Below are 25,731 nucleotides of genomic sequence, written 5' to 3'. Positions count from 1 at the left end.
CTTTATTTTTATTTTTCGACTCCAAAAGCAGCTTTTTAACTGTTTGTATCAGGAAACCTCAACGAAACCAGAGTTACAAGAATTTAAAAGAATAATGTCATTTTGTATAAATCAGCTTCTGTCGCTCGTTTTCTTGAATCATTTTCTTGACACAGGTGCAGACGCAGGATTATGTTTGTCTCAGAAAACATTCCTCAGTCGAGGGGAAGCTGAGAACAAGAGGGATTATCTCACCCCACTGGCAGAAAAGACAGATTTTAAGGCTGAATGTGAGAACAAGTGACTTGTTAAGTGGGATTTTTTGCGGCGGACGGAGCAGAGCGTGAAAAAGCGGCGGTGGACAGCGTGAGCGGGTCAGGAAGCTGAAACGTTGCACTGGGCTGTGAGGAATGTTGGTATGTGGCTCCAACGAACATCCAGAGCCGCCGAGCTGCAGATCCACTCTGGAATGTGTGTGTGTGTGTGTGTGCGCACATCATCCGACCGGCAGCCGCTCGTCGTCCTAATAACCACCCGAGGACACGTACAAACAGAAACACATCTCGCTGGTGCACAGAGCAGAAAGCGTTCCCGTACTGGAGTGAGATTTGAGAGCTCAGAGAGCGGCTGCAGGTTTGGCTGCAGAGCTGCTGGAGGCGCTTTTGGAGACAAACCCGTTTGCCTGGACCGACTCCAAGAAGAAACAATGTGCTGTATTCAGAGCCCCTGACGAGGGAGGGTGAACAATGTTATATATATAAAAAAAGCAGTGCAGCTGGCGCTCTAATGCACAGCCTGTAGATACAGTTTCCTCTTTGTGCGAGAGCTCCGAGCTGAAGGTTTAATCTGAGATTTGATGTAAAGATTTTCTGACACAGCAGCTGCAAAAAAATAATGCTCCTGAACTTTCAGGGTTTTTAAAAAAAATTAAACCTCAAACCTCAAGTTGAACCTGAACGATTCTCAAACAATTAAAAGACAATGAAACTGAAACGTCACAGTGAAATGAGTCAGAACAAATCCCAGTTTAAAGCCAAACCAACACGAGCATCTCCTCATAACAACCAACCATGTGTGTGTTTGTATTTATTATATTTCATATGTGACCCCTCTGAGCTGCAAACGATTTAAATCCATTTAATGAGGCTCAGTGTCACAAACACTGGATGTAGATTCAGTCCCACACGTCATCCTGCTGCCACAAATACTCACTGCAGCACCGAATGTGGACTAATCCGCCGCCGAAAATAGTCCCAGACAAATGCTGTATTTCCTCTTGTTATTACTGCGCCTTGGAAAACGTTTAAAAAGTTTTCAGCCGAGCAGAAAGGTGTCGAGACAAATATAGTTTACGTCCAAACTCATAATCTGCAGATTTAACTTGAAAGACAGAAAAGAAGAGAAGCTGTCGTGAGGTGAGATTCTCACTCTAAAGTTCATCGTCAGTGATTCTTACAGGTTGAGTTCGCTCAGACGTGTTGAAATGTTCTCACTGCAGATTTCTACAGAGGGTTTGTCCTGAGCAGCAGATTCACTTCTTTCTCCTCGTGCACCGTAACAAATCTCTTAAGCTTCAACTGACACAACGAAGTTTTTCTTACAAGTGAATATTTATGTTTCAGTGATTTGGGGGATTTTATAAATGTGAGGGTCTGAATCTCTAAATTAACAAATACTGGAAATCTGGAGTGATGCAGTACAGCTTCTTACAACACTAGTGTGTGTGTGTGTGTGTGTGTGTGTGTGTGTGTGTGTGTGTGTGTGTGTGTGTGTGTGTGATCCACATGCCACCTCAGTCAGTGTGCACGTATCAAGATGTGTGAGCGTCTGTTTGATCTATGAATAGTCGAGGTTTTTTTCAATACGTGGCTCAGGAGAGGGGGGCTACACCCCCTCCTCCCCTCCCCCTCCCAGTTCCCTCTGAGGGGTTTTATCCAAATAAGAAAATGTTCCGTGAAGATGTTTTCTGTCCGTCTGCGTTTTTTTCGGTTGGAAAGTTTTTCTTTTTGGTCGCTGTCGTTGTTTCTGTGATGAAACTCTTCTTTCTTTCTTTCTGTCAGAAAATAACAGGTTTTCTCTCAAACTTTGCCGCAGACGAAACTTTCAAACCTCCAAAACAAGTTGTAGTGAAAAGAAAAGAAAAATATATGTTTTATTTTTGCTGCTGTGGAATTTTTACTGCAGAACATTTTCCAAAGTCGTAGAGACACAAGAGTCTGTCGCTCCGTTGATTCTTTTCATTGATGAGCATCAGTTTTATTTCTCATTAAAACTCATCAACAAATGATGGTGAAGTAAATAGAAACTGTTTTAAATGAGTTCCACACAAAGTGAGTTCAGTTGCACTGTGCTGATCAGTTTTTAACTTGTGTTCAGGGACATTTAACAACCTTTACTTCTTTTACCAAAGTTCTTCATTTAACAATATATTTCTCAGACTGATGACTCAGAAGATATAACGTTCTGCTGTCGCTCTAAATTTAAATGTTTTTTTATCTTAAGCCGTATCCAGATATTTGAGACTCTAGAGAAAATGAGATTTGTTCTTGAGGAAGAGTTTGAGTCTTGATCTGATCTGCAGCAGAAAGTTGTGAATGAAGAATGAGCTCTTCCTGGTTTCAGGCTGAGTTTCAGCGACAACGAGTAAATACGTCGTTAAAACATAAAAAATCTCTGGTCTGAGGTTTGAACAGGAAGTGTTCGAGCGTGGCTGCTCGCCTCATCGCCCTCTTTTCCTGCACGAGCTGTAATAACGTTTTCATTTCATAATCCTCCGACTCTTCCATAACTCCAGTTTAAATCCAGACCGTTTTTGTTAAGATCTTTGGATCAGTCGCTTTCTTCTCCTCTTTTGTTGACGCACTTTCTCTCCCAGGCTCATGTGGGGAATACGCCTGGTTTTGTGGTGGTTTGGGGGCGGAGCAGGTGTAACCGACCCCAAGTTTGGGTCCAATCCAGGAGATTCCGTCTAACCACATTCCCACCATAATAACTGTGCAGCCCTCGTCGGCTGAAAACCACGTAATGCTCCTTTAATGCACCTTTAATCCTGCACATGAAGATCTGAGCTGAACAAACCAGCGCTGAGCCCATGTTTGTGCTCGTGGCGGTTTGGTTTCCCTCCGCTCGGCCGCCGGCGGTCGGCCTCTTGGTTGGTTGTTTGTTTGGTGCGTTTTTGGTCGGGGGGGGGGGCTGGCAGATGCATTCCTCCCTCCTGAGAGCGAGAGAGAAGGAGGTGAGAGAGGTTGAGTCTGAAATTCATTATTTCTTTGTTAAATTCTTTTCCTTCCTTTCTTTTGTCCTTTCCTTCTTCTTGCTTCCTAACCCTCATCATTTCCCTCCTTTTTGTTTTCTTCTGTGCCTCTGCTCTTTCTTTACTTTTCCATCTTCTCTTCTCGTTTTCTTATTTATTTCCTTCCCTCTTTTGTTTCCTTCTTTCATGCTCCATCTTATCTAAAAACAAATTCAAGAACCGTAAAAACCTGAAAATATTTGTGCAGCGTCGTCTGTTTTCTCGTTTCGAGAAATCTGGAAGAAATCTTTTTTGCGAAGAGTCAAATGTTTTCTGACATTTAGTTTCCTGACTCCTCCGACACCAGTGGGACGGTTGTTTTGAAAACCTCGTTCATGCTCATTAAACTCTGCGTTTAGCTCCAGTGGAGAATCTGAAAAGTGTGTCTCTGTGAAATGTTATGATTCTGTTCATCAGTAGAAAGTCTGTGGTTTGATTATTTCACTGAGCTTCACTGAACAATGTTGTGTTTAATGTTGTGTCCTGAGCTAAAGTGGAAGATGAGAATAAAACTGTTTGATTGTTGCTGCGACCTGTTTGTCCTTCACCCTCTCACCTCTCGTCTCCTCTCCGTCCCTCAGGATGAATTCCATCCTTTCATCGAAGCCCTGCTGCCCCATGTCCGGGCCTTCGCCTACACATGGTTCAACCTGCAGGCCCGCAAGAGGAAGTACTTCAAGAAGCACGAGAAGCGCATGTCCAAGGAGGAGGAGCGCGCCGTGAAGGATGAGCTGCTCAGCGAGAAGCCCGAGGTCAAACAGAAGTGGGCGTCTCGCCTCCTGGCCAAACTGCGCAAGGACATCCGGCCAGAGTTCAGGGAGGACTTTGTGCTGACGGTGACGGGGAAGAAGCCGCCGTGCTGCGTGCTGTCCAACCCCGACCAGAAGGGCAAGATGAGGAGGATTGACTGCCTGCGCCAGGCGGACAAAGTGTGGAGGCTGGACCTGGTCATGGTGATTTTATTCAAAGGGATTCCCCTCGAAAGTACTGACGGGGAGAGACTGGTAAAGTCTCCTCAGTGTTCGAACCCCAGCCTGTGCGTGCAGCCGCATCACATTGGAGTTTCAGTGAAGGAGCTGGATCTGTACCTGGCCTACTTCGTCCACACAGGTCAGTCCCGCCCTCTGAGTGTGAGTGAGTGACACATGACGCTGCTTGTTGTGTGTCTGTTTGACATGATGACACGCTGTGACATCATTACACCAACACAAGCTCACAGAAACCACACGGTGTTTCGGTGGGATCTCGTCACCGCAGCTGGTTTCCTTCGCTCGTCTTTAAATTGTTTCTGTCGTTGAGTTTATCGAGTTTGAACTTGACAAAGTGTCTGTGATGAGAACGATTGTGGATGAATATTGTGTCTCTGTCAGCTGGTGCCTTCATGATCACTCAGAAACATGTTTGACGGTGCAGCATCATTTAACAGGGACAAACATATGATGTTCAAATCGTTTGATAAGAGGAACAGAATCATTTAAACCAATTAAAACACTGAGGATCTGACTCATTTCTGGAAAACTAATGCTACAAAGTAGAAAAGCTTCTCGCGTCAGTTTTTACTCGACTCCAGTGAAACACAGTGAAACGTCTCCGGCAGACGTTCGTCAGGATCAGGACTCGTTTCACTGTTTCCTCTGATTCAAGTTCACGTGTCGGCGTGAGGATGAAGCTCCGCGTCAGTAAACTGCTCGGTGCCTCTCGACTTGCGGCTGCAGACGCTCGTGTTATCTGCTGCAGACAGACGCAGTTTCATCAGCGGTCAGCAAAGCAGAAGTCTGAGGAGGAAGAAACGTCCCTGCCAAAATAAAACACACGCTGGCTGAGCAGAGTGTTCTCGAGCTGAAGCTGGCACATCCTCCACTACGACTCGCACTGTAAGAAAAACACACAATTATCTGCTGTGTGATTGCTCAGCACGTTTCCTGATGTCAGACTGATGCCACAGGAATATGATTTGATGATTTATGTGGTTGGAATATTTGCGAGCGGCGGCGGCAGCGGAGACGTTTGGCAGATGGTTTAAACACTTGGCTCCGAGCTCAGGTTAAGTTTGTTTGAGTTTTCTTGGAAAAGAAAATCAGTTTCCAGGTAGAGCAGGTAAAATTATCTCCAAGGTTCAAATCCAGATTCTCCAGCAGCAGCTCTGAAACTGAAGCGTTTTTATTCCTCAACTATCAGAGAATGTTTCCAGAAAAATGAACTTAGATAAGTAACATGGTTTATTGATTTACAGAACCTTTTGGTTTAGGTCGGACGGGTTTTAGAGATAATAAGCATTTGAACATTTTCCAGGACTTGTATTGAGTTTAAAGGGTTAAGTTTTCTGAAGATCATCAGCAGCTGCAGCAGCTTCATGAGAAAACCAGACGAGATGAAGACAGACGTTCCGCTGATGAAGACCAAGAGGTTGAGAGACACACGATGGCCCTTCATGATAAACACTTTTTAAAATGACATGAAGGTTTTTAAGACTTAATCACAGACAGAACTTGTCTTTGTTTCACAAAGTACAGAATCTAACGACAGCTTCTCTCAAAGAGATTCCTCCAGTTCCCGTCGTGTTTTCACGGAGGTAAAGTTTCAGCTGTGATCCGTGGACAGCCGAGCACATGGAAAGATCTGTGACCCTGAACCTTAATTACAATCACTTCCTCTGGCAGACTGAAGCCTCTCTGAGCCCAAAGTTTGCTCCCAGTCTCCCTGCGGAGGCTCGGCTGTCATCTGAGCGTGTTTTCACTCTGCGGCCGCAGTAATCAGCTGTGTGCTCGTTCACACTGAGCTCTCTTCAGTCCAGTGAAACGCTGCCGCAGTCGCTGCTCTGTGGATTCATTCTGAGGGGGTTTGAACAGTCGTCGGTCTCTAAGAACCCTCTAATGACTGGCCCCATGTTGGAAACTCAGTGACTTTTGTGTTTTCATTTCCAGCAGCCGCTCGCTGTGGTCACAAACACAAAGGCGACGATTTGTGGTGGAGACTGAAGCAGCTTTAAAATTAAAAGCTAAATGTGCATCTTCTGCCTCAGAGCTGCAGATTTAAAGCCTCGTCTTGACAGAGACTTGGCAGGATTGTGTCTGGTTTGAACGAGGAGGCCGAGGCTGGACGCCCGCAGAACCCCCCACCCCCACCCCGGGGATCAGGTTTCTGCCTCTTATTTAAGGCGGCGGATCTTTTCTGGAGCAGCGGTGTTTATTAAAAGCCATGTGAAGGCAGGTTGACCTTAGGGCTCGCAGGGCCGGAGGCGGGGTCTGTTGGGGCCGCCCCAGTCGGTAATTAAATTCATCCCCATACCACTGACTCAGGGTGGGGGGTGGATAAAGACCAGCAGTGTTGCCCGTAGAAACCGCAGCGCACGACCAACCATTTATTATTTAATCCTGTTAAAGTTCAGCAGCAGAAAACTCAACCAGACGAAACCTGGAGACGATTTTAAAGAAAAACCAGAAATCAGTTTGTTCTTCACCTGCTGCTTTTCACTGTTTTCACTTTTAAGCTGTAAAAACCTGGCGTCAGTCGCAGCTCCTCACTCAGTCCGTCACCTCGGCTCCTTCTGGACTCCACTTTGGTTTGGTCCGTCAGAGTCACCTTCCTCTTCCTGGTCCGACATTAACAGGTGCAGGGACACTTCGGTGCTCGTTTCATGCATCAGTGTGTGGGAGAATGTTCCGGCTTCAACCTGAACTCTTCAGGGTTCTCGTTTGAGTGTTTAGTGTTTTAGTCACAGGTCATGTGAACTTCTCAGCAGATCGATGAGGCTTTACTTTCTCTGCCTCTTCTTTAAACTTCTCTGAATCCAGTCAAGAACTTTTACAATTAAAGACATCATTATAATATAAGACGTCATATGTCCTTGACTTGGTCTTCATTGGACTCATAGATGCTCAGACGTGTTCGTGTCTCGGGTTTGTCTCATAGTTTAAATAGAGCTGGACTCAAAGTTTGAGGATAACTTGAGCTGCACATGATCAGTTTGGTGTGAGAGTGGAGCAGGTTCAAACAAGCCTCAGGAAATAAGGTGGAGAGCTGAACAGGAAGTCACTGCTGAGCTTTTCAAAGTACATACTTTCACTCCCTGTAGTCAAACACACACACACACACTCATCAAACCCTCCATTCATACGTGTGTGTGTTGTGAGTGTGCGTGCACCCGGGATCGTCACGAACAAGTGTTCAGGGGGTCAAAGGTCAGCCCTCCCCCCATATCCTTCCCACCGCCCTGCACTGATTTACGAGCCGCCTCATGGCGGCGGGTGTCACTTTCACAGGAACGCTCGACACGTGCTGAAAGGTCAGAGATCACCACGTCGAGGTCCTGACCCCTATCATTGGGCTGCTTAACCTCTAGGATAAACACACACACCCCCTCATTAGCAGCCAGTCATGCACACACACTCACAGACTGGAGGCGTGTGTGTGTGTGTGTGTGTGTGTGTGTGTGTGTGTGAGTGTGAGTGTGTGTGTGTGAGTGTGAGGAGCTGCTGGTTGGTTTTCGTTCGGGAACAAAAGGTGGAAAAAGGTCGGCTCGTTGACGTCTGTGATTTAGAATCATCGCAGGCTGAAATAAAGACGTTAACATTTACTGCAGACGAGATAATATTTATGTGCCGCTAAAGTCAATTAAACATAATTAGAGAGATGGAATCGTAAAAGTTTGATCGAACAAGTTTTTACATCAATGCCAGCGACTCACTTTCCAGAAAAGATGATCCAGCAGAAGTTGAGTCAGTCCGCTGACGTGTTCAAGAAGACGAGCACGTACGAGCGCTTCACTGTCGTCGAGGACTCTTCACTTTAATTCAGCAAAACGTTGGATATGAACAAAAAGTAAATCGTTCTATTTTTATCTGCAGCTGAAACATATGAAACACAAATCAACTTGTTTAATGAGTTCAGAAGAATGAAACTAAGAATGAAAATAGTGTTTTTAAATAAGTTGAGGGAAGTATGAAGACACCAGAATGATTCTTTAATATCTGCTGATCGCTTCAAACTCTGAACAGGAGTTTGTTTTTCTTGGTTTCTTGTGTTTTAATTCAATTTAAAAATATCACTTCTGAATTATTTGATTTTAATAACTTCACAGGGTCTTTAAGGTTTAAAAAAAGTCTTAAATATGTTCAAATATTTTCTACTGGTCTCAAATAAGTTTAGTACAGTCTAAAATATTTGACATTAATTTAAACAACTTCTGTCGCAGTTTAAAATGAGTAGTTTTATTTTTCAAGAGAAGTATTTGGTCTTCATGTAAAGTCTGTGACGTCTGTGTGTTGTTTCTCAGTGATCCAGATATTAATACATATTAATAAAACTATGATCTGATAACTGAACACAAACTGATCTCAGTTCAGCTTGTCTGTGTAAAGTCTCTGAAGTCCGAGAGATAACCTGGAGTCTCCGGGTTTATTCTCTGCTACGTCACTGATCTTAATTTCATTCATTACTGTCTGAATAAATCTGTAACGAGTTGAAACCTGCGTCAGGATCTGTTTTCTCACTTGAAGCTGAGAGCAGGTCAGAGGCTCTGTGATTGGTCGGAGCGGTGACTTCGCTTGTTTCTAGAGGAAGCTCCTCCGGCAGCACAATTGGAGGATATCTGTGTGTCGGCGTGATAACGAGCCGCCGGTGCAACCTACAGAATGTGAAGGTTTCTAGAGCCGCCATCGTTAGACGCTTCCTGTCACCTTATACGACCCAGCGTGTGTGTGTGTGTGTGTGTGTGTGTGTGTGTGTGTGTGTGTGTGTGTGTGTGTGTGTGTGTGTGTGTGTGTGTGTGTGTGTCTGACCCAGTTGCTCTGTCCTCCTGAGCTCTTAAAGAGATTTGGAGCTTCGTCTCCGAGCTGCAGCTCTGAGTGACCCGCCCTCTCTCAGGCTCCACCAAAAAAAACAACTCCACTCCATCTTCTCTTATCACCAGCACCACCTGACCTTCACCACACACTGACTCACACACACACACACTGACACACACTCACACACACTCACACACACATTTATCTGAGCACACAAACGTATTTCTTCAGACTCAGAGACTAAACCTAAACTTTGTTAGTTTAAGTCACTGATGTCGAGCTGATTCAAGTTTGTGTTTAGTTTTTGCTCTTGAAGGAAGCAGCTTCAGTGTCGGACGTCCTGGAAGTGACGGACAGGTGTGAAACCCATGAGGTGACACTTGATGTTAAAGCTCATTTACTCTTCATTAATATTATTTTCATTCATATTAGTTTTCCCTCGGTAACCTCCTGATTACTGCTCGCTGAGGCTACGTGAGGAAGTTGTTGTGAATGAGTTGCAGTCAGTATGGGACACTTTACATTTCCTATTCCTCCTCCTCCTCTTCCTCCTCTTCCTCCTCTTCCTCCTCTTCTTCCTCTTCCTCCTCTTCTTCCTCTTCCTCCTGCTCGTCTTGCTGCTGTTCTCTGGTCGTCATGTGGGGCTGTTTAAGGCAAACGCAGCGTAAAACCACAGACTCAGCTGTGGTTCCTGAAGTACACACTGTAACCACGGGAACACCCCCAACCCACCACCGACCAATGAGCACACACCACACACACACACACACACACACACACACACACACACACACACACACACACACACACACACACACACACACACACATTGTTCCATTCACGGTCATTGAGCTTTGAACTCATTCATAAAAATGAAGCCACTGTTGCAGCTGATTCAACCACAGACTGAAGAATAAACCTGACGTCAGGTTCACACGTTAAAACAAAGCATGAGATCAGCTGATGATCGTCTGTGACCGTGTTCTCATCAGAGTCAACTGAGCTCCACTCACAAAACAAATGGCTCCTATTTACTCCTAAATATTTAATGTTGAACAGAAATACAGAGCTTTAAAAACCTGTTGATGATTTTATACAACTGACCTGTTGTGTCCTGAAAATATTCGGATTATTCTGAAAATAATTTACAGCAGAGTTATTTAAAGCACAGAGGCGACTTTCCGTGAGGCTTCAGACCGTTCAGACAGTGAAGACATCACAGCTGATTTAAGATTTAAACTGAATATGTGGTCGACTGTGAGGAACGTTCGCACAGAAAAGAAAGTAAGAAACTCATAGTTTGATGTGACGGTGTTTCCTGTGAGGCGGGTATCAGCTGAGCGCTCGCTCTGCGACACGGCATCGTCAGGTTTAATCCCATTTACATCGTCTTAATCGACGCTGAGGATTTCCTCTGCAAATGTTCCAGTTTGGAGAAAATCTCTGATCTCACAGCGACACGAGAAGAGTTAGAGCTGAGTGGTCCCTGAACGCAACACACACACACACACTCAGCATGTTTCAGCCTCTCCCTGTCTCTGGTGATTTATGGCGTCTGAACTTGAACTCTGACCTTCATAAGAATAAACAGTGTTTTGAATCGTTCAGGAGTAAATTTAATTCTGCGGAGACGACGGTTCAGGTCTTCATGGGTCCAGAGTTTCAGCCTCGTACTTTTACTGAAGTAAAAGATCTGAATACTTCACGTTTCCCAGCAGCCCTCATGTTCTGTGATGTACAATTACTTAGTCTGGTGGGAAACAACGTCCTGTTCTTTCTGACTTCAAAATGTCCACCGCGTCAGAAGGACGGTGATTCTGGTGAGCCGCTACATATCGAACATTGAGACCCGAGCAAAAGATTTACTTTTTCATATTTCATCTGCTTCTTCACCTCTCTTCTCATTTTTCTCATGTTTCCTCTGAAACATCGTCCCGACTTCTTTTCTCTCCAGTGTTTTCTTGTCTTCTGTAAATGTCCTCGTCTTTTCTTCTTCTTCTCCTTCTTCTTCTTCCTCTTCTTCTTCTTCTTGTCCTCCTCCACCTCTTAGGAACGTTCCTCCCATCTAAAGGTCATCCTCTCTGTCTTTTTGCGGAGGTCATCCTGCAGGAATGTAGCTGCACTGCCTGTGGTGAGTTGTGCCAGCTGCTGAGAATAACTGTCTCTGTTGCTAAGGAAGAGCCCCCCACTTCGGTCCTTAGCAACAGAACCCCCCTCACCCGAGCCCCCATCGTCAGTCCCGGCTCTGTCTGTCTCCCAGTGTTCCGTGCCAACAAAATGGAGTCTGGCTCCTGTTCAGTGTTTTGTTTGCAGTGAAAAATCAAGCTGCTGTTTTTAGACAGAAGAAAAAAAATTAATTGGTTCAAGAATCTTAGAAAACTGTGAAAGAAAAAAAACAAAAGTCCTGATTTTAAACTTTAACCCAAGTTTCAACAATAATCGTGAGGTTTGACTGAAGGATCTTTGGCCACAGGTCAAACTGCAGCCGTGACCAAAGGTGTGGCTTCAGAGAGGCTTTGTATGGAACTGTTTGGACTTTGACTCGAGGGGCTGAAGCTGGAACTGCTCCTCTGCTCCTCTGACGTTTACAATTCATTCTTTTTTAAACGAACTTCATGGAAAACTCCTTCAGAAGTTCTGACGAGTGAAACTAAAGGTTTCAATTTCTCGTGTGAAGTGAAAACTTGAATCTGTGAACCAAATGAAAACTTGGAGAATCTGAAAGTTCTGATGTGACGTTGGTCTGATCCCAAGTTGCTCTGCATCAAAGTTCTGTCCTGACCTTTCTACGGTTTCATGACCTTTAACCTCTGCACATGAACCCACTCCTTTAGATTCTTTTAGAAGGAGTGTGTGACCAACTCTTTGTGTGTGTGTGTGTCTGTGTGTCGGAGTGTCCGTCCATCTTGAAAGGCTTAGTGAGAGAGGAGCTGTGTGCCAAAAAACTCCCATAAACCCTCTGTTTCTCACACACACACACACACTCACACACACACTCTCTCCCATTGTGTGTGAGGCCGTGGGGACGCTGCCGTGTGAAGCCAGCGTCGACATGAACCAGGACAGCTGCGAGCGTCTGCAGGGAAACTCTCCACAGATGGTGGAAGCAGAGAAACTCCAAAGAGCCGTATGGCTGCTGAAAAATACACGAAGGAGGAGAAGAAGAAGAATCGGGTCGGAGCGGCGAGATCAGGGTGGAGACGGTTCTGAGCGTGTTCCCGGTCGTACACTTCAGATTTACTCTGTTAGTACTAAAAACAAAATGGCTGCTGGGATGTACAGAGACGCAGACGTCGAATATTTTACTCACGTTTCAGATATATTACAAATATTTTTTCAGATCTTTCAGGAAGATGATTCCAATAAATCCCATATTTTCAAAATACTTTCAATATTTTATAAACTAAATATTCTTTTGGACATTTTACTGATAATTTTCATTTTTGTTATTTGCTGTGTCTCTCTGTGGATATTTTCCGGTTTTGTTTAGGTTTTTAAAACTTATTTCTTTAATTTACTTTAACTGTTATTTTATTGTCTTGTTTTAAACAACCAGATTTAAACAGAAGTTCCATCGATCACAATGTGAAAATTCACAACTCAAACCTATTATTTTCTCCTGCTCAGCATTAATAATAATAAAACAGTTTATTCACAGGTCACAGTGAAAAAACTAAGTTCAGATTAATATGTAATCTGTTATTATAAAAGATGTAATCTGTTATTATAAAAGATGTAATCTGTGTGAGACTGAGTCATCTCAAAGACTGAAAACTGATAAATGAGAATATAAACCATTTTCATTTCATTTTTTACTATTGAAAGCATGATTATTTTAATACAATTAATATAAACAGGAGATATTTGTGATTCTGTTAGTTTAGTTTGATTGAACTGATGATGTGATTAATTAAACTTGGCCCCAGAACGAGGCACCGCATGAGTCCTGGATCACCAGATTTCCCTTCACACCCAAACACCAACACAACAGTAAAAATAGTATCTTCAGATTTTTTAGTTTTTTTTAGTTTTGATCTCGTGGAGTCGAACGTCCAAGAACTAAATCTGAACATGAACGTCTGGGAGTTGCTTCTCGAGCTTCTTTAGACGAGAAATGAACAAAAAGTCCGCGGAGCTCCTGCTGTGGGAGGATTTGTCGACGAGGAGGAGGATTCAGAAGTTAACGTCCAAAAATAAAAGGTTCAGCAGAGGAGAGAGAGGATCTGCTCGTCCGTGAGGATGACGATGGTCGTCAGTGGGGAGAGAGAGAGAGAGAGAGAGAGCATCCCTCAGACTGCAGGCGGAGAGTCAAGCTCTTTGCATATTTGAAGAAAAACTGTCCGACTCTTTGGCCCCAGTCCAAGAGGTGAAGCACACAAAGAACTCATTCTGTGGAACCAGGACCCTCTCCTTTGTTTTGGTTTCTCTGTGTGTGTGTGTGTGTGTGTGTGTGTGTGTACGCACGCCTTCAGTCGACACCGTCAGATGTTCATTTTTAATTATTGACAAGTGAAGGATTAGTGGAGGTGGAGGTTGGGGAGCTGATAACTGAATTATTGAACTGTTTCGTTGCAGCGCTGCCCTCGGTCGCTCTGTGAGATGATGTGAGTGTTGGGTTGGGTTGTGGGGGGGCGGCGGTGGTGAATAAAGGAGAGCGGGCAGGATAATGAGGCTGTGGCAGCTCGTCGTGCCAAGCCACAAGGCGCTGGCAGTCGCTGAATCCCTCGCTGTTTATCTCCACAGAGCGGCTGCAGACGCTGCTGCGGTCGAGAAGGAAAACTTTAAAAATTACAAGTCAGGAGAGCGTGTGTTGGTGGAAGATGACAGAGGGTCACATGGTTTATCTGAGTGAAAGTGAGCTGAGCACAGAACTCCTCACAACTGGTTTGGGTTTATTCTGTTAAGCTGCTGCTGTCAGACGTTTGCAGATATTTCATGTTTCACGTTTTTACAGCTGAAAAACAAAAGTTGTCAGTGTTCCTGCAGCGACGCTTCACACTCTGAACTCTGGAATGTAGAAATTCTTCAACCTGCAGCTCTGACACAAAAACACACCCTGAAGAAAACGGTTTGAAAAGGAGCAGGAGGTCTTCAGCCTCTGTTCACACCCGCACTAACGTGACCAGACCACACCTCCTGTGATCGACGGAGGACGTCCAACGATCAGGCAGTGTAAATACTGACGCAGCAGTAACACTTGTTTTCATTATTATTTTTTAATAACTTCAACCATGAAACAGTTCAGCTCCTTCTGGACCTGGAAGCTGTAACTTTTTCTTTCTCCTCATTCTTTTTTTCAGCATTTTCAGCCTCATTCAGCAGCTCGATGGTCACTTCACACCTTCAGCAGGAAGTTGTTTATCGAGTGAACTGTGACCTTAGATCTGGTGGATTGTCTCTTTCAAAACTCTGTGTGTGTGTGTGTGTGTGTGTGTGTGTCGTACAGACTCTGAGCTGCGTTCACACTATGTTGTTGTTCTGATGAGATGCTTCCTCACAGCGTAATGTAGAAGTTGTGTCTCCTCAGTAATAGATACCACATCCTTTGTGTCTGCTGGTGTGTGTGTGTTTGTTTGTTTGTTTGTTTGTTTGTGTGTGTGTGTGTGTGTGTGTGTGTGTGTGTGTGTGTGTGTTGCGTCTCCTCCTGGATGGCCCTTGGTTTTATTCTCGAATCAGAAAACAGTTTTCAGAGACGAGTCCTTGATCTGAGTCAACTGGTAAAAACGTACCTGTCTCTAGCAGAGTCGTAACTCCTCCTCTTTTTCTCCTCTCCGACTCTTGGCTGAAAACAGGAAGTGGCTGATGAAACCAGACGATGATCAAAACACGACTATAACTAAAATTTAATATTTTTAAACTTCTCGGTCATTTGGTCCCAAATCAAAGGACAGATGTTTTCAGTTCCCACTCGTGGGATCTGTCAATAATCAAGACAAACGTTTTTAAAGAGTTATGACAGCTTGTGTCATGAGATGTCTCATGACATCATATTACCGCGACTACACGTACAAAGTAAACACCTCCTGTTGAAATGACTTCACGTGTTGCGTGCGATGTCCTAACGTTGCTTACTGAAAGCGATGTTGCTCAGAGGTCACCTCACCTGGAGGAGAGAGTCCGCCCTGAAAGAAAAGGTCACAGGTCGTCTGGGCAGCAGCTCGATACGACCCTTTGGTTTTGTTTAGCGACCTCTAGTGGCACTTCCAATAATTAGCGTTGTCTCTTTTATCCACGATGGTTTTTACCGTTGACGTAACAACGAAGGTGCGGTGCGCTCCTGTGGGTTGTATCCAGGTGGAGGTCGGAGGACTTGTTGACAGAGGGTCAAGAGACAGGACAAGTCTGTTTGACCCTGACGACCTTACCGCAGTGCCCCAGAGCAAGGCACCCCCCCTCTCTCTCTGTCTTTCCTCCTCCCTCCCACTCTCTCTCTCTCTCTCTCTCTCTCTCTCTGTGTAGGACAAACAAACAGGACTCTGATGATAAGAGTATAGATCGTACTGCTGATGGACGGGGTTTCCAAAGGATGGCAGCAGGGGTCGACCACTCAGTGGCCACACACACACAAGCACAGATACACACACACACACACACCCAGAGGACCTTCCCTCTGCTCCTCTCTCTCTCCTCCCCCCTCTATAACCCGCTCTGCGGCTTCCTGCTAATTAAATTCCTGCGCTGTCCATTAGACGGATAGAGTGAGCGGGACTGCTGACTCAACACAGGTAGGGCAGCTCCTCGCCGTAATGGCTCGGAGAGCTCGAGTGCCCGAGCAATTCATTTGGCCGCCCCGTTTTACACATCCCTGGGTCACCGCAGGCTTTCAAGGGTGTGGTGAGGGGGGAGGAAGAGAGAGAGAGAGAGAGAGAGGTTAGAAGCTAATACCGTCAAAAAGCTTTAATTCTAAAGCAGACACTCTGCAAGACCATGTCCTCTAAAATGTACTGACAGGCTCTTTCTATAGGCTCTGTCTCCCTCTCTCTCTCTCTCTCTCTCTCTCTCTCTCTCTCTCTCTCTCTCTCTCTCTCTCCCTCGTTCCCTTCATGTCTCGTCACCTAGTTCTTGTATAAATATCTTTAGCGTGAGTTTCAGCCTCAACAAGTTCTCAGACCTGTTCTTTATCAGGAAACTGCCCCGTCCGAGGGGTTGGTACGCAGTGACCCGTCCAGACGTACCTGCTGCTCCGTCCACACAGACTGTAAATAAAGATGGAGGACACGTCTCCACCTCCTCCAGAAGTGATGCTTAAATATCTCAGAAACAAACCGTGTCTTGAATCTGTGCAGAAGTGGAAGCTGCTGGTTGCCAGAGGAAGTGGGATGTAGGAGCTTTGAGGTGTATTACAGAACTAAATGACTTCCCCCTAATCTCTGTGAATAGTTTATGTAAAGTTTGAAATATAATATAAATATACAGAGTGAAACTCTCGTGTGTTTGAAGAGGAATCCTCAGATTGGTAGGATTTGTGTGGAATGAATCAGGATCTGAACGTGGTGAGGTGAATGTGTGGCTCTGTCCGTCGCTGCTGTAACTTCACACCTCTCTCTCCCGAGGGGGGGGGGGGTCGGGCCTGTATGCAACATGCAGCAAGTGCTATTTAAGAAGTGACAGCTAATAAACAATGAAGAATTTATACGAGCGCTGCAGGACAGACGGACGGTCAGAGGAGCTGCTGACTGGACGGTCCAACGCCTCCATCACATGACAACAGCAGCTTTACGGTCTCTGCTACAAGCGGTGGAGCAGCGTTCATCGTTTATAGAGCTGCGGGGGGGTTACAGTTGGATTATCTCTCGACTTCCCTGTAAATAATATTAATGTCTTAATTATTCTGCTTTTAATCTTCACGTTGATTCGTGGATTTTCAGTTTATTGCTCACATGGAGCTTCTGTTTTAACCATTAGCAGGTAAGAGTTAGCGTCGGAGCGAGCTGGTTAGCCTGTTAGCATTGGTTAACAGCTAACGGTTGTTGTCCGAGCATCTGCTTCCTGTCCGAGGTGTGCGACGTGCTTCAGAATAAAAGCACCAGTGCTTCTGCTTTGATTTGTTATTATAACAGAACTTTATTTTAATTGATTGTAACAGAACTTAATTTAAACGTATTATAAATTATACATATTTAACTTTACTTAAACGTTGTATTTTAACTATTGTCTGGCTGTAATCTTGTGATCTCACGAGTGTTGGGAACCAGAGGACACGAAACACATTTAAACGTGTCACAGGTCAAACATGATTTATTTTAGACGAACTTTTTAAACATTGTTCTGATTCCTAACGTAAGATAAGACTGAGCTGAAGGAATTTAACTTCGCTGAAAGAATGTTTGTAAGTTTATGGGTGAATTTGACAACATTTCCCAGAGTGCACTGAGGGGAGAGCTTGAGGTTTGTGGGACTGGATCAGAGTTAAAAAACAGCTGCTGAGCCTCATGGGAAGTGTAGTATGATGTAGTCATGGATTGTTCGTTTGTTTGAATCCTTGGCAGGTTCTCAGGCCTCCTCCTCTTCCTCCTCCTCTTCCTCCTCCTTCTCTTCCATCATCCTCGGCTCCTTCTATTATGTGGACTGAGAACGAGGAGGACACCCCCCACCCCCACCCCCCCACCCCTCCAACTCAGAACAAACAAGAAATTAGAAAAAACAACAACAACATCCAGTCGCCTCCTCTTGTTCCTTATTAGCATTTCAATCACTGCTCAGCCTCCGTTCTCCCTCCATCGCTGGGTGAGGAGGTGTGAGGAGAGTGTGTGTGTGTGTGTGTGGGGGGGGGAATGACCTGGAGCTGGAGGAGAAGAAGGAAGAACAGAGGAGGAAGACAGGGTGGAGAAGTTAGGGAAGGAGGAGGTAAGATGGGCTCAAGGATGGAGGACAGAAGAGGGATGAGGAAGGAAAGAAGACAGTAAAGATGAGTGAACAGATGAAGGAACAAGTGAAGAAGAGAAGGATGGATAAAAAAGAATGAGAAGATTTGTGAGGGAAGTAGACAAGGACGGAAGGTGGTAGAAATTAGGAAAGAAGGGGGGATGAATGAGTGTAGGGAAGCGGAGGAGTGCAGCTGCCTGCTCATTCCCACAGTCTGTCTTCCTCCAGGCTCGTTTGTTCTGGTCCAGACTTCATTCACTTTTTACCTCATTAACATCTCATCTGCATAACTTGTTGCTGCCCCCCCCCCCTCCCTGAAACAATGGCCGCCGGAGCGAGGAGAGCGTTAATCCAGAACGCCTCTGTGCTGCAGATAAAAGAGATCTGTGCTGTCCAACCACTCGCCTTTCTCCTCGCCAATTAAAACTCCTCTCAGCGGTGGCGGCAGCATCAGCGGAGCTCTCAGACGCAGCTCGCGGTTCATCCCGTAACAAGATGTGTGTGTCTGTGTGCGATGCCTCGCTCGTTGACCTCCCAGTGTTGTTTTACTTAACTCAACCTGCTGCGTTGACTGATTTGTGGAAATCCTGTTAAACTCCTGCAGGTGTCGGAGGAGCGGCGAGGTCGTGTGAATCTGTTTTGTTTTGCTCAGATTGAATCGAGCTGATGAGTTTGTGCCGCGGTTGTGATTCAGAGCGGCAGAGTTGTGTTTTCAGAGGCGGCGAGTCGGAGCAGGTGTGTGAGGAGGTAGCGGAGGAGGTGCAGTGGAGGGTTTCCAGGTTTCACCATCTCCTGGAGATGTGAGCCAGATGTTGGAGCGCTGGGGTTTGGTTGGCAAGCTGTCACAACCCCTGCCTCGATACGACACACACACAAACATGACCGCAGCTCCCGATTGTCCTCAAGGTCAATGTCCCCGCTCTGCGCACACACACACACACACACACACACACACACACACACACACACACACACACACACACACACACACACACACACACACACACATCCTCTCACCTTTAATAAACAGCTGACAGGAAGATGTTGCACTGAATCTGCAGAACTTCATGTCAGTCAGGTTTTTATCACTGAACAGTAACGGCTGAAGTTCTGAGACGTTACTTTTCCTTCATGTACGAAGACTCGTACACAAACCGTCACTCTTCATATAATTCCCTGCATCTCCTGAAAGTTCAGCCGTCGTTGATATTTCTTCTTTGTGTCTTGTTTTTACTGTTCACGCAGTCAGATCTACCCAACTCCTCTCTCACATCCTTTGTTGCGGTAATGAAGTTAACAGGGTGAAACTGCCATTTGGGATCTTTACCTGATGTGTTATTTCCCGTCCTGTGTTTGAATTGTCAGAAGGTTTCGTGTTTCAGTGTTTGGTCTCTGCAGAAGACTGCAGCTCAGCATGTTTTATGTATATTCAACGTTTCCTGTGAGTCGAGCTGAAGCGTCCTCTGCAGAGCAGCAGCTCCTCAGCTGCCTGTTGATGACAGACGCATTAGAGTCGGTGCGACTGTCGCTCGTGTTCACATGGTCCCTGGAAACTGAGTCCACTCATTCTGGTTTCACTCTTACTGAGGAGCGGAGCTGCCTCTGTTCTCTCATTCCTTCTCTTTTCTCTTTGTTACAACTTCTCAACTCCTCCTTTCTCCCCCTTTCTCTTGGGTGATTCAGCATTCAGAGGAGGAGGAGAGGAGGGAGTCCAGGGGAGAGAAAGTGATATTTCTATTTTGTGGGTTGGTCCTGTGCCGGGCTGAGCTGAAATGACAGGCTTAGGGGTGTATTATTACCCCTGTCCCCTCCTCCTCCTCCTCCTCCTCCTCCTCCCTCTATCCGTCCCTCTGCAGTGAGAGTGAGGAGGGGTGAGGGGGGGAGGCGGAGGATAATTTGTGTGGCTGTAGCCGAGCTGCTCTCTCCTGACCTGAGGAATAACTCAAAGTGGCGGCAGCCTCAGTTTGTTTTCTGGTGCGTGAGGAGAAACTCCAGCTCCCTCTGCTTTTACCGCCCAGTTATTATCCTGCTCCTCCTCCCTCCTTCCTTCACCTCCTCTCCTCTCCATCATTTTTCTTTCTTCCCCCATCCAGTCCTCTCATTTGTCTTCCCCATTTCCCCTTGTTTTTTCCGCTCCTCCTCTCTTCTTCTCTCCTCTCCTCCTCTCGTCCTGTCTTCCTCTCCTCCTCTCGTCCTGTCTTCCTGTGTCAGCAGCTCTTCAGTTAGCAGCAGTATTCAAGCTCCAAGGGCTTTTGGGGGAGACGGGCTTTAAGATGCCACCGGAGCAATTAGCTGCAGGCTCTATTAAAGCCTCCCCCACCCTCCCCCTCTCCTCCCCGTACCCCCTTCACGCCCTGCACTTAAATCACACTCTGCCAGTCGTCTTTAAGGTGGTCCAACTCCCCTCCTCCTCCTCCTCGCTCCATCCCGTCTCTGTCTGTCGTTTCCTGTCTGAAGTGAAGCACGAACACGAGACGCTTCCACAGTTTCAATCAAACTCATTTGTTTCTGTCCGGGAACAGAATCTGGTGAAAACACCTAAAAAGATGTTTTTCATATTTACTATCATATTGGCTCCACTGTGTGTGTGTGTGTGTGTGTGTGTGTGTGTGTGTGTGTGTGTGTTGCCGTTGATCAATGAGACGACTGAACAGACGTGTAATGTGAATTCATGTGTTCAGTTATCAGAGCATTGATCTGCACACACACACTCAGAGAATTGTGTTTTAATTTGAGCGCCACTATTGTTTTTTAAACAAAGTAGATTTTTATTCACTTACAATAAAAATCAGTAACTGTACTCGAGTATTTTTCTTCTAATTTTCTACATTCAGACATCGCCGGTGTGAGTAAACACTAGATATCATGACGACGAACGTTATTATCATCATCGATGTTTTTATTTCCGATTGTCTTCTTACAATCACAGACTAAACTAAACCTGTTGTGACAGTCGACACAGAAACGTTCAGAAGTCCGTTCAGTCAGTGAGACGAACGTGATGTTGGTTCATGTTCAGGACGTTCAGCTGAGTCGTTTTACATCGGCTCCTTTACGAGAGCAGCACATGTCAAACAGGCCGATCTCTCTCGTGACTCGTTGTCTCATATAATCATCTTTGTTATTCCTTCGCCTGCTTTCCCACCTCTCTGCTGATTAACCCTCGACACCGTTTGTCCCTCCATCTTTACGTTCTGCTCGCCGCTCCGCTATTGAGCTGGATTTTTGCAGATTGCCTTGTTGTAAATAAGTTAATTGGGCTCATTAAGCTTCAGAGGAGCAGCGCTGTGTGTGTGTGTGTGTGTGTGTGTGTGTGTGTGTGTGTGTGTGTTATTTGTCAGGTCAGAGTGTTCTTTTATTTTACTGACAGACAGAACTAGTGGGTTTGAACAGGTGACCTCACTCTGTCCTGACGTCACTGTGAGTTTTAGTGATGTCACTACACACAACAGATGCTAATGCTAATGGACAGTGCAGTGTGACTCATAATTCATGATGAAGAGGCTAAATTGCTGATTGTAGTGTGAGAGCAGAGGAAGAGGAGGCAGAGGAGTCATTCTTCATCCCCAACAGCTCGACAACAACAGAGCGGATCTTCCTCCAAGTTCTCCATTATCCCTAATAATGACCAATCATCTCCCTCTTTCTCTCTCTCCCTGCCCCCCTCCCTCGCTCCACCTCACCACATGATATTTAATCCGTCATCTTTGTTTTCAACACACAGAGCAAGCTGTTGCTGGCAGGGCCTGGAAGTGCTCAGGGCCCATCTGGAGAGCGGACACAGTCTTTTCTTTCTGTGTGTGTGTGTTGTCTGCTGTAGGGGATTGTAAGTAGCACTACGTGTGATGCGTTCACTGCCCCCCCCCCCCCCTTCGTTGGGCCTGGCGGGAGCAGCCGCAGGACGTCACAGCAGTTTGACCACGAAATAAATCGACTGTCAAAACGCCTCTGAGAGAAAAACCCACAGACCACACTGGTGTCTCACATTTCAACCGTACACTTATCGTACACGTTCCTTAAAGATTATTTTACTGCAGCAAGTTTTCTTTCCCTGCAAGTTGATTGAAGTTCATCAGAATGTTCTGAACACAGTGGACAGAAGGAAATCCATTTAAAAATCAACAGGAAGTATTGAAAGTTTCTGACACAAGTTAAAATGAGCCAAGTTATTAAATGTTAAAGGCCTGAATGAAAAACTGCCAAAATTAAACTCAAATATCTCGATTTCAAACGCTGCCATCTTGTGGTGGTGACGTTTTTTGCAGTCTGTGCCGTAGTGATCGTGAAGTGATGTGGTATTGAAGTCCCGCCCATACACACACCTGACCAATCAGCTGTCAATCATGACGTCTCAGCCTGTTTATGTCATCAAATAACTTGACACATGAAATCCCCTCCGACATGAGGTCAGTCTTTCTGACGAGGTTCAGAGGAAAATACGTTTTTCTCTCAGATCGAAGACAAATGGACGTCTGTCCACCCCCCCCCTCGTTCTCACCTGTAATTAATCTGATGTGTTAACGGCTGTCATCCTCGTCGACATGTAAATTAAACGCCACCACGTTTCCACGCACACCGACACACTCCGGTAGTGACGGGCAGCTCTAAGCTGATTACGTTTTCAGTTTTGCTCATTATTGATTGAGGAACAGGAACCACAGTGATTGCGAGTCCGTAATCACTTCAGGCTTTTATTAAAAAAACAGTAAAACCCACGACTGAGAGCTGCTAATCAGTGTGAGGTTCACTTTGAGCATCTGTGTGTGAGACCTGGGTTTAATTGTCCCTGTTGTCTTCTTCAGCTTCTTTACTGTCGTCTGTAGTGGTCCTGCTGAGAGCAGCACACACACACACTCATACACGTACACATATCTGTGTGTGTTTGTGTACATGTGTGTGTGTGTGTTGTGTCGACACGTCTCAACTTAGTTGCTCTAAAAGTTGGGACCTGATGTCAGAGGCTGTGGGAGGAGTTAAAATGACGTGTTGTCTACCATTTGGAGAGAACATGAAACGCTTCCCGACCACAGAACTATTTTATTTTGTATTTGTATTCGACGGTCACATTCTGTCTGCAGCGATTGTCTCCAGCAGAAATGACCCGAGCTACGTCAGTCGGTGCTTTATCGCCCCCAGCTGGTACAAAGACTGAACTAAATGCAGCTCACTTGTCATGAGGAGGTGATTCTGATCATCTGATAATCACGACCTCACACTGACCACGCTTCTCTGGAAATCTGAAAACACAACAGTGCCATCTTCTGGCCACAGCAGCTAAAACCAACACTTTCGATCGCACTTCCACGTCGAGTTGCTCGGAGCACGAAATGACCTCGAGTGATCGTTGGGCCAGAACCACAGACTGTTAATAAAGATGGACGACATGACAGCTCCACAAGAGTGAGGCTGAATCATCTAGATCGCCCCCTGGTGGCTGGCATAGGTCATAAACCAAACCTCCTCCATGTTAGCAAATGGGACATTGAACAAACTAAAAAAAGAGACTGTGACTCCACATGACGCCATCACCACAAGGTGGCGGCGTTCCTATCAGAGACATTTCAGCTTTATCTGTGGAGACGTGTCGTCATCTTAATCTTCATCATACTCACGTCTGCAAACACGACAACTCAGCTGACCAGGAAGAAACTTTTCTTCAACTTTAAACAAGGATTCAAAGAGAAGGTCTGAATGAAGCCTCGCTGAGAGTGAAACAGAGTGAGAGTGTGTGTGTGTGTGTGTGTGTGTGTGTGTGTGTGTGTGTGTGTGTGTGTGTGTGTGTGTGTGTGTGTGTGTGTGCGTGTGTGTGTGTGTGTGTGTGCGTGCTGGCGCCATATGAAGTGAGACCCTCCGGCTGCAGCCTCTCCTGCTGGGCCGTGAAACTTTAGAGGCATACATGATGAAACACACACACAGAGCACATGTTTCCAAGTGCACGTATAGGTGGTTACAGTGAGGACTCACGTGCACTCAGTGACCTGGGGCAGCACATTACATTTACAGTTACTGTGTCTCCTCCTCCTCTTCTGTAAGTTTAACATTCTCCTCCTCCCCTTCAGCTCTTCATTTTCCTCCTCATGTTTCTCCCCTTCCTTCTTTCCCTTTCTAATCTTCTTCATATTGTTGTCGTCTTTCTCTTCCTCCACCTCTTCCTCTCTTTTAGTCTGTGGCCGAGCTGCGTTTCAAAGATTGTTGAAGTCGACCTCACTGATCTCCTGCGTGTCCCAGAGTAACTTTAGTGTGAGGTCGAGCTGACTGTGTTCAGGTGACAGCAGCTTCTCAGTGTCTCCACATCTGCTCTTTAATTATCTGGACTCTGCTGGAGTGTGATGACACAACACAACACGTAGCACAACACGTAACACAACACGTAGCACAACACGTAACACACACTGAGCTGAAGGGAAAGAAGCTGTATTCGTCTTTTTCTGTTTTCTCCTGGTTTGAATCACTGAGTCAAACTGTTTGTTTTGTTGCTATGAATCGTTTCAGGTTCTTTTTATTTAGAGTGACTCTCAACACTTCAGTGCCCATGAGCACCTGGGGCAGGAGCTGTGAAACTGAAGAACTGTTGAACGGAGTCTGACGTTGAGAGGAGGGCTCTTCATAATTAACTGTTTAATCAACAGTAAAACTTTGAATTGATCAGTCGACCTGACACCAGATCCCCCCCGACACACACACACACACACACACACATGTGTTGTAACACTGAACCCTGGTCCATTGCTGCCCTTCACAGTGCAGCATTGCAGAGAGGTAGAGGTGTGTGTGTGTGTGTGCGTGTGCGTGCTGTGCCCTCATAAATAATTCCACTCCATATTGCTTTTAAACGATAGCATCCCACGGCTGGCCCGTCGCGGCGTGCAGCTCGCCCATAAATGATACTGTCACGGCTAATACACGGCTTCCATTATTAAGGAGGCATGGAGCGGGTGCTGCCGCAGCACTGCACCCTCCGCCTTCGCTCCACAGTCAAAACACAGCGTCAGGGCGGCCGCCACCGTCCTCTCAGCCTGCAGCCTGAATCAACAGCTGGACGGACAAACGGGCCGGATTCCTCAGGAGAAAGCTGAAGCCTCTGCAACGCCGTAGAGAAGAGCCTTGAGAGAAATCTACCCATAACCCCCTGCAGAAAGCTGCCAGGCGGGTAGATGGATGAGCGGCCGCCTGGCTGCTTAGCTGAGCCCAGCTTTCCCACTGTTCCCCAGAGAAGCTGTGACTCTGCAGAATGTACACAGTCCGAACCCGAGGGAGCGGCAGGTCTGAGAAAGCTGCTGAGACGTGACCGGCCGCTCACTGATACACCCGCGCTGTACTGAAGCTCTAAAGTGCCGTGCTGCTGCGCTCGGCCCCGAACATGTGGTCACAGCCCGGTGACGACTGACGCACCTCAGCTGGACCAGAGCACCAGAGCAGGCTGCTAACTATACGGGTCCACACGGGTCACAACGCTGGACGACACGTGTTAACCCTTGATGGTGCATGTGCCCAGTACTGAAAGTCATGTCGACAAATGTCACACAACATATCCGGCTTTCGTGCTAACATGCTCGCTGGGGGGGATATTTTAAGGTTCATCATTGTTTCACAAACCAGAAACAACATCGTGCTCCTGTTTCCATGTAGAAAACTGTCCACTGCACCAACGAGGCCCCGCGTCTCACGTCTTCATGACGACCAGAGGAATCAGAGGATGTTCTAACTCTCCGCTGGAAGAAACGAGAGAGAAATGAAAAAGAGAGGAAAGGTGGAAATAAGAATGGAGACTTGTGGAAACAAGTGTAAGAAAATAAATGAGCTGCAGCA

At 46.0% G+C, this 25,731-nt stretch overlaps 1 protein-coding gene across 12 annotated transcripts in view; it reads left to right on the top strand.

The window, feature by feature from the left end:
- nfia (nuclear factor I/A) overlaps positions 1 to 25,731 on the top strand; it is a 128,679-nt gene that overhangs the window by 46,622 nt on the left and 56,326 nt on the right. For 7 of the 12 annotated variants that reach the window (XM_069520066.1, XM_069520059.1, XM_069520027.1 and 4 more), the window contains one exon: positions 3,853 to 4,381. In XM_069520066.1, the coding sequence (XP_069376167.1) occupies positions 3,967 to 4,381 (415 nt within the window). In that variant the 5' untranslated portion in view covers positions 3,853 to 3,966. Of the gene's footprint in view, positions 1 to 373; positions 396 to 3,163; positions 3,215 to 3,852; positions 4,382 to 25,731 lie in introns of those variants that run through there. The other 5 variants (XM_069520064.1, XM_069520054.1, XM_069520043.1 and 2 more) reach the window with 2 other exon arrangements.

This window comes from Paralichthys olivaceus, chromosome 3 (assembly GCF_024713975.1).
Source record: "Paralichthys olivaceus isolate ysfri-2021 chromosome 3, ASM2471397v2, whole genome shotgun sequence".
NCBI classification, from domain to species: domain Eukaryota; kingdom Metazoa; phylum Chordata; class Actinopteri; order Pleuronectiformes; family Paralichthyidae; genus Paralichthys; species Paralichthys olivaceus.
Note: the sequence above shows the minus strand (reverse complement) of the source record. Positions and strands in the feature narration are given on the sequence as shown.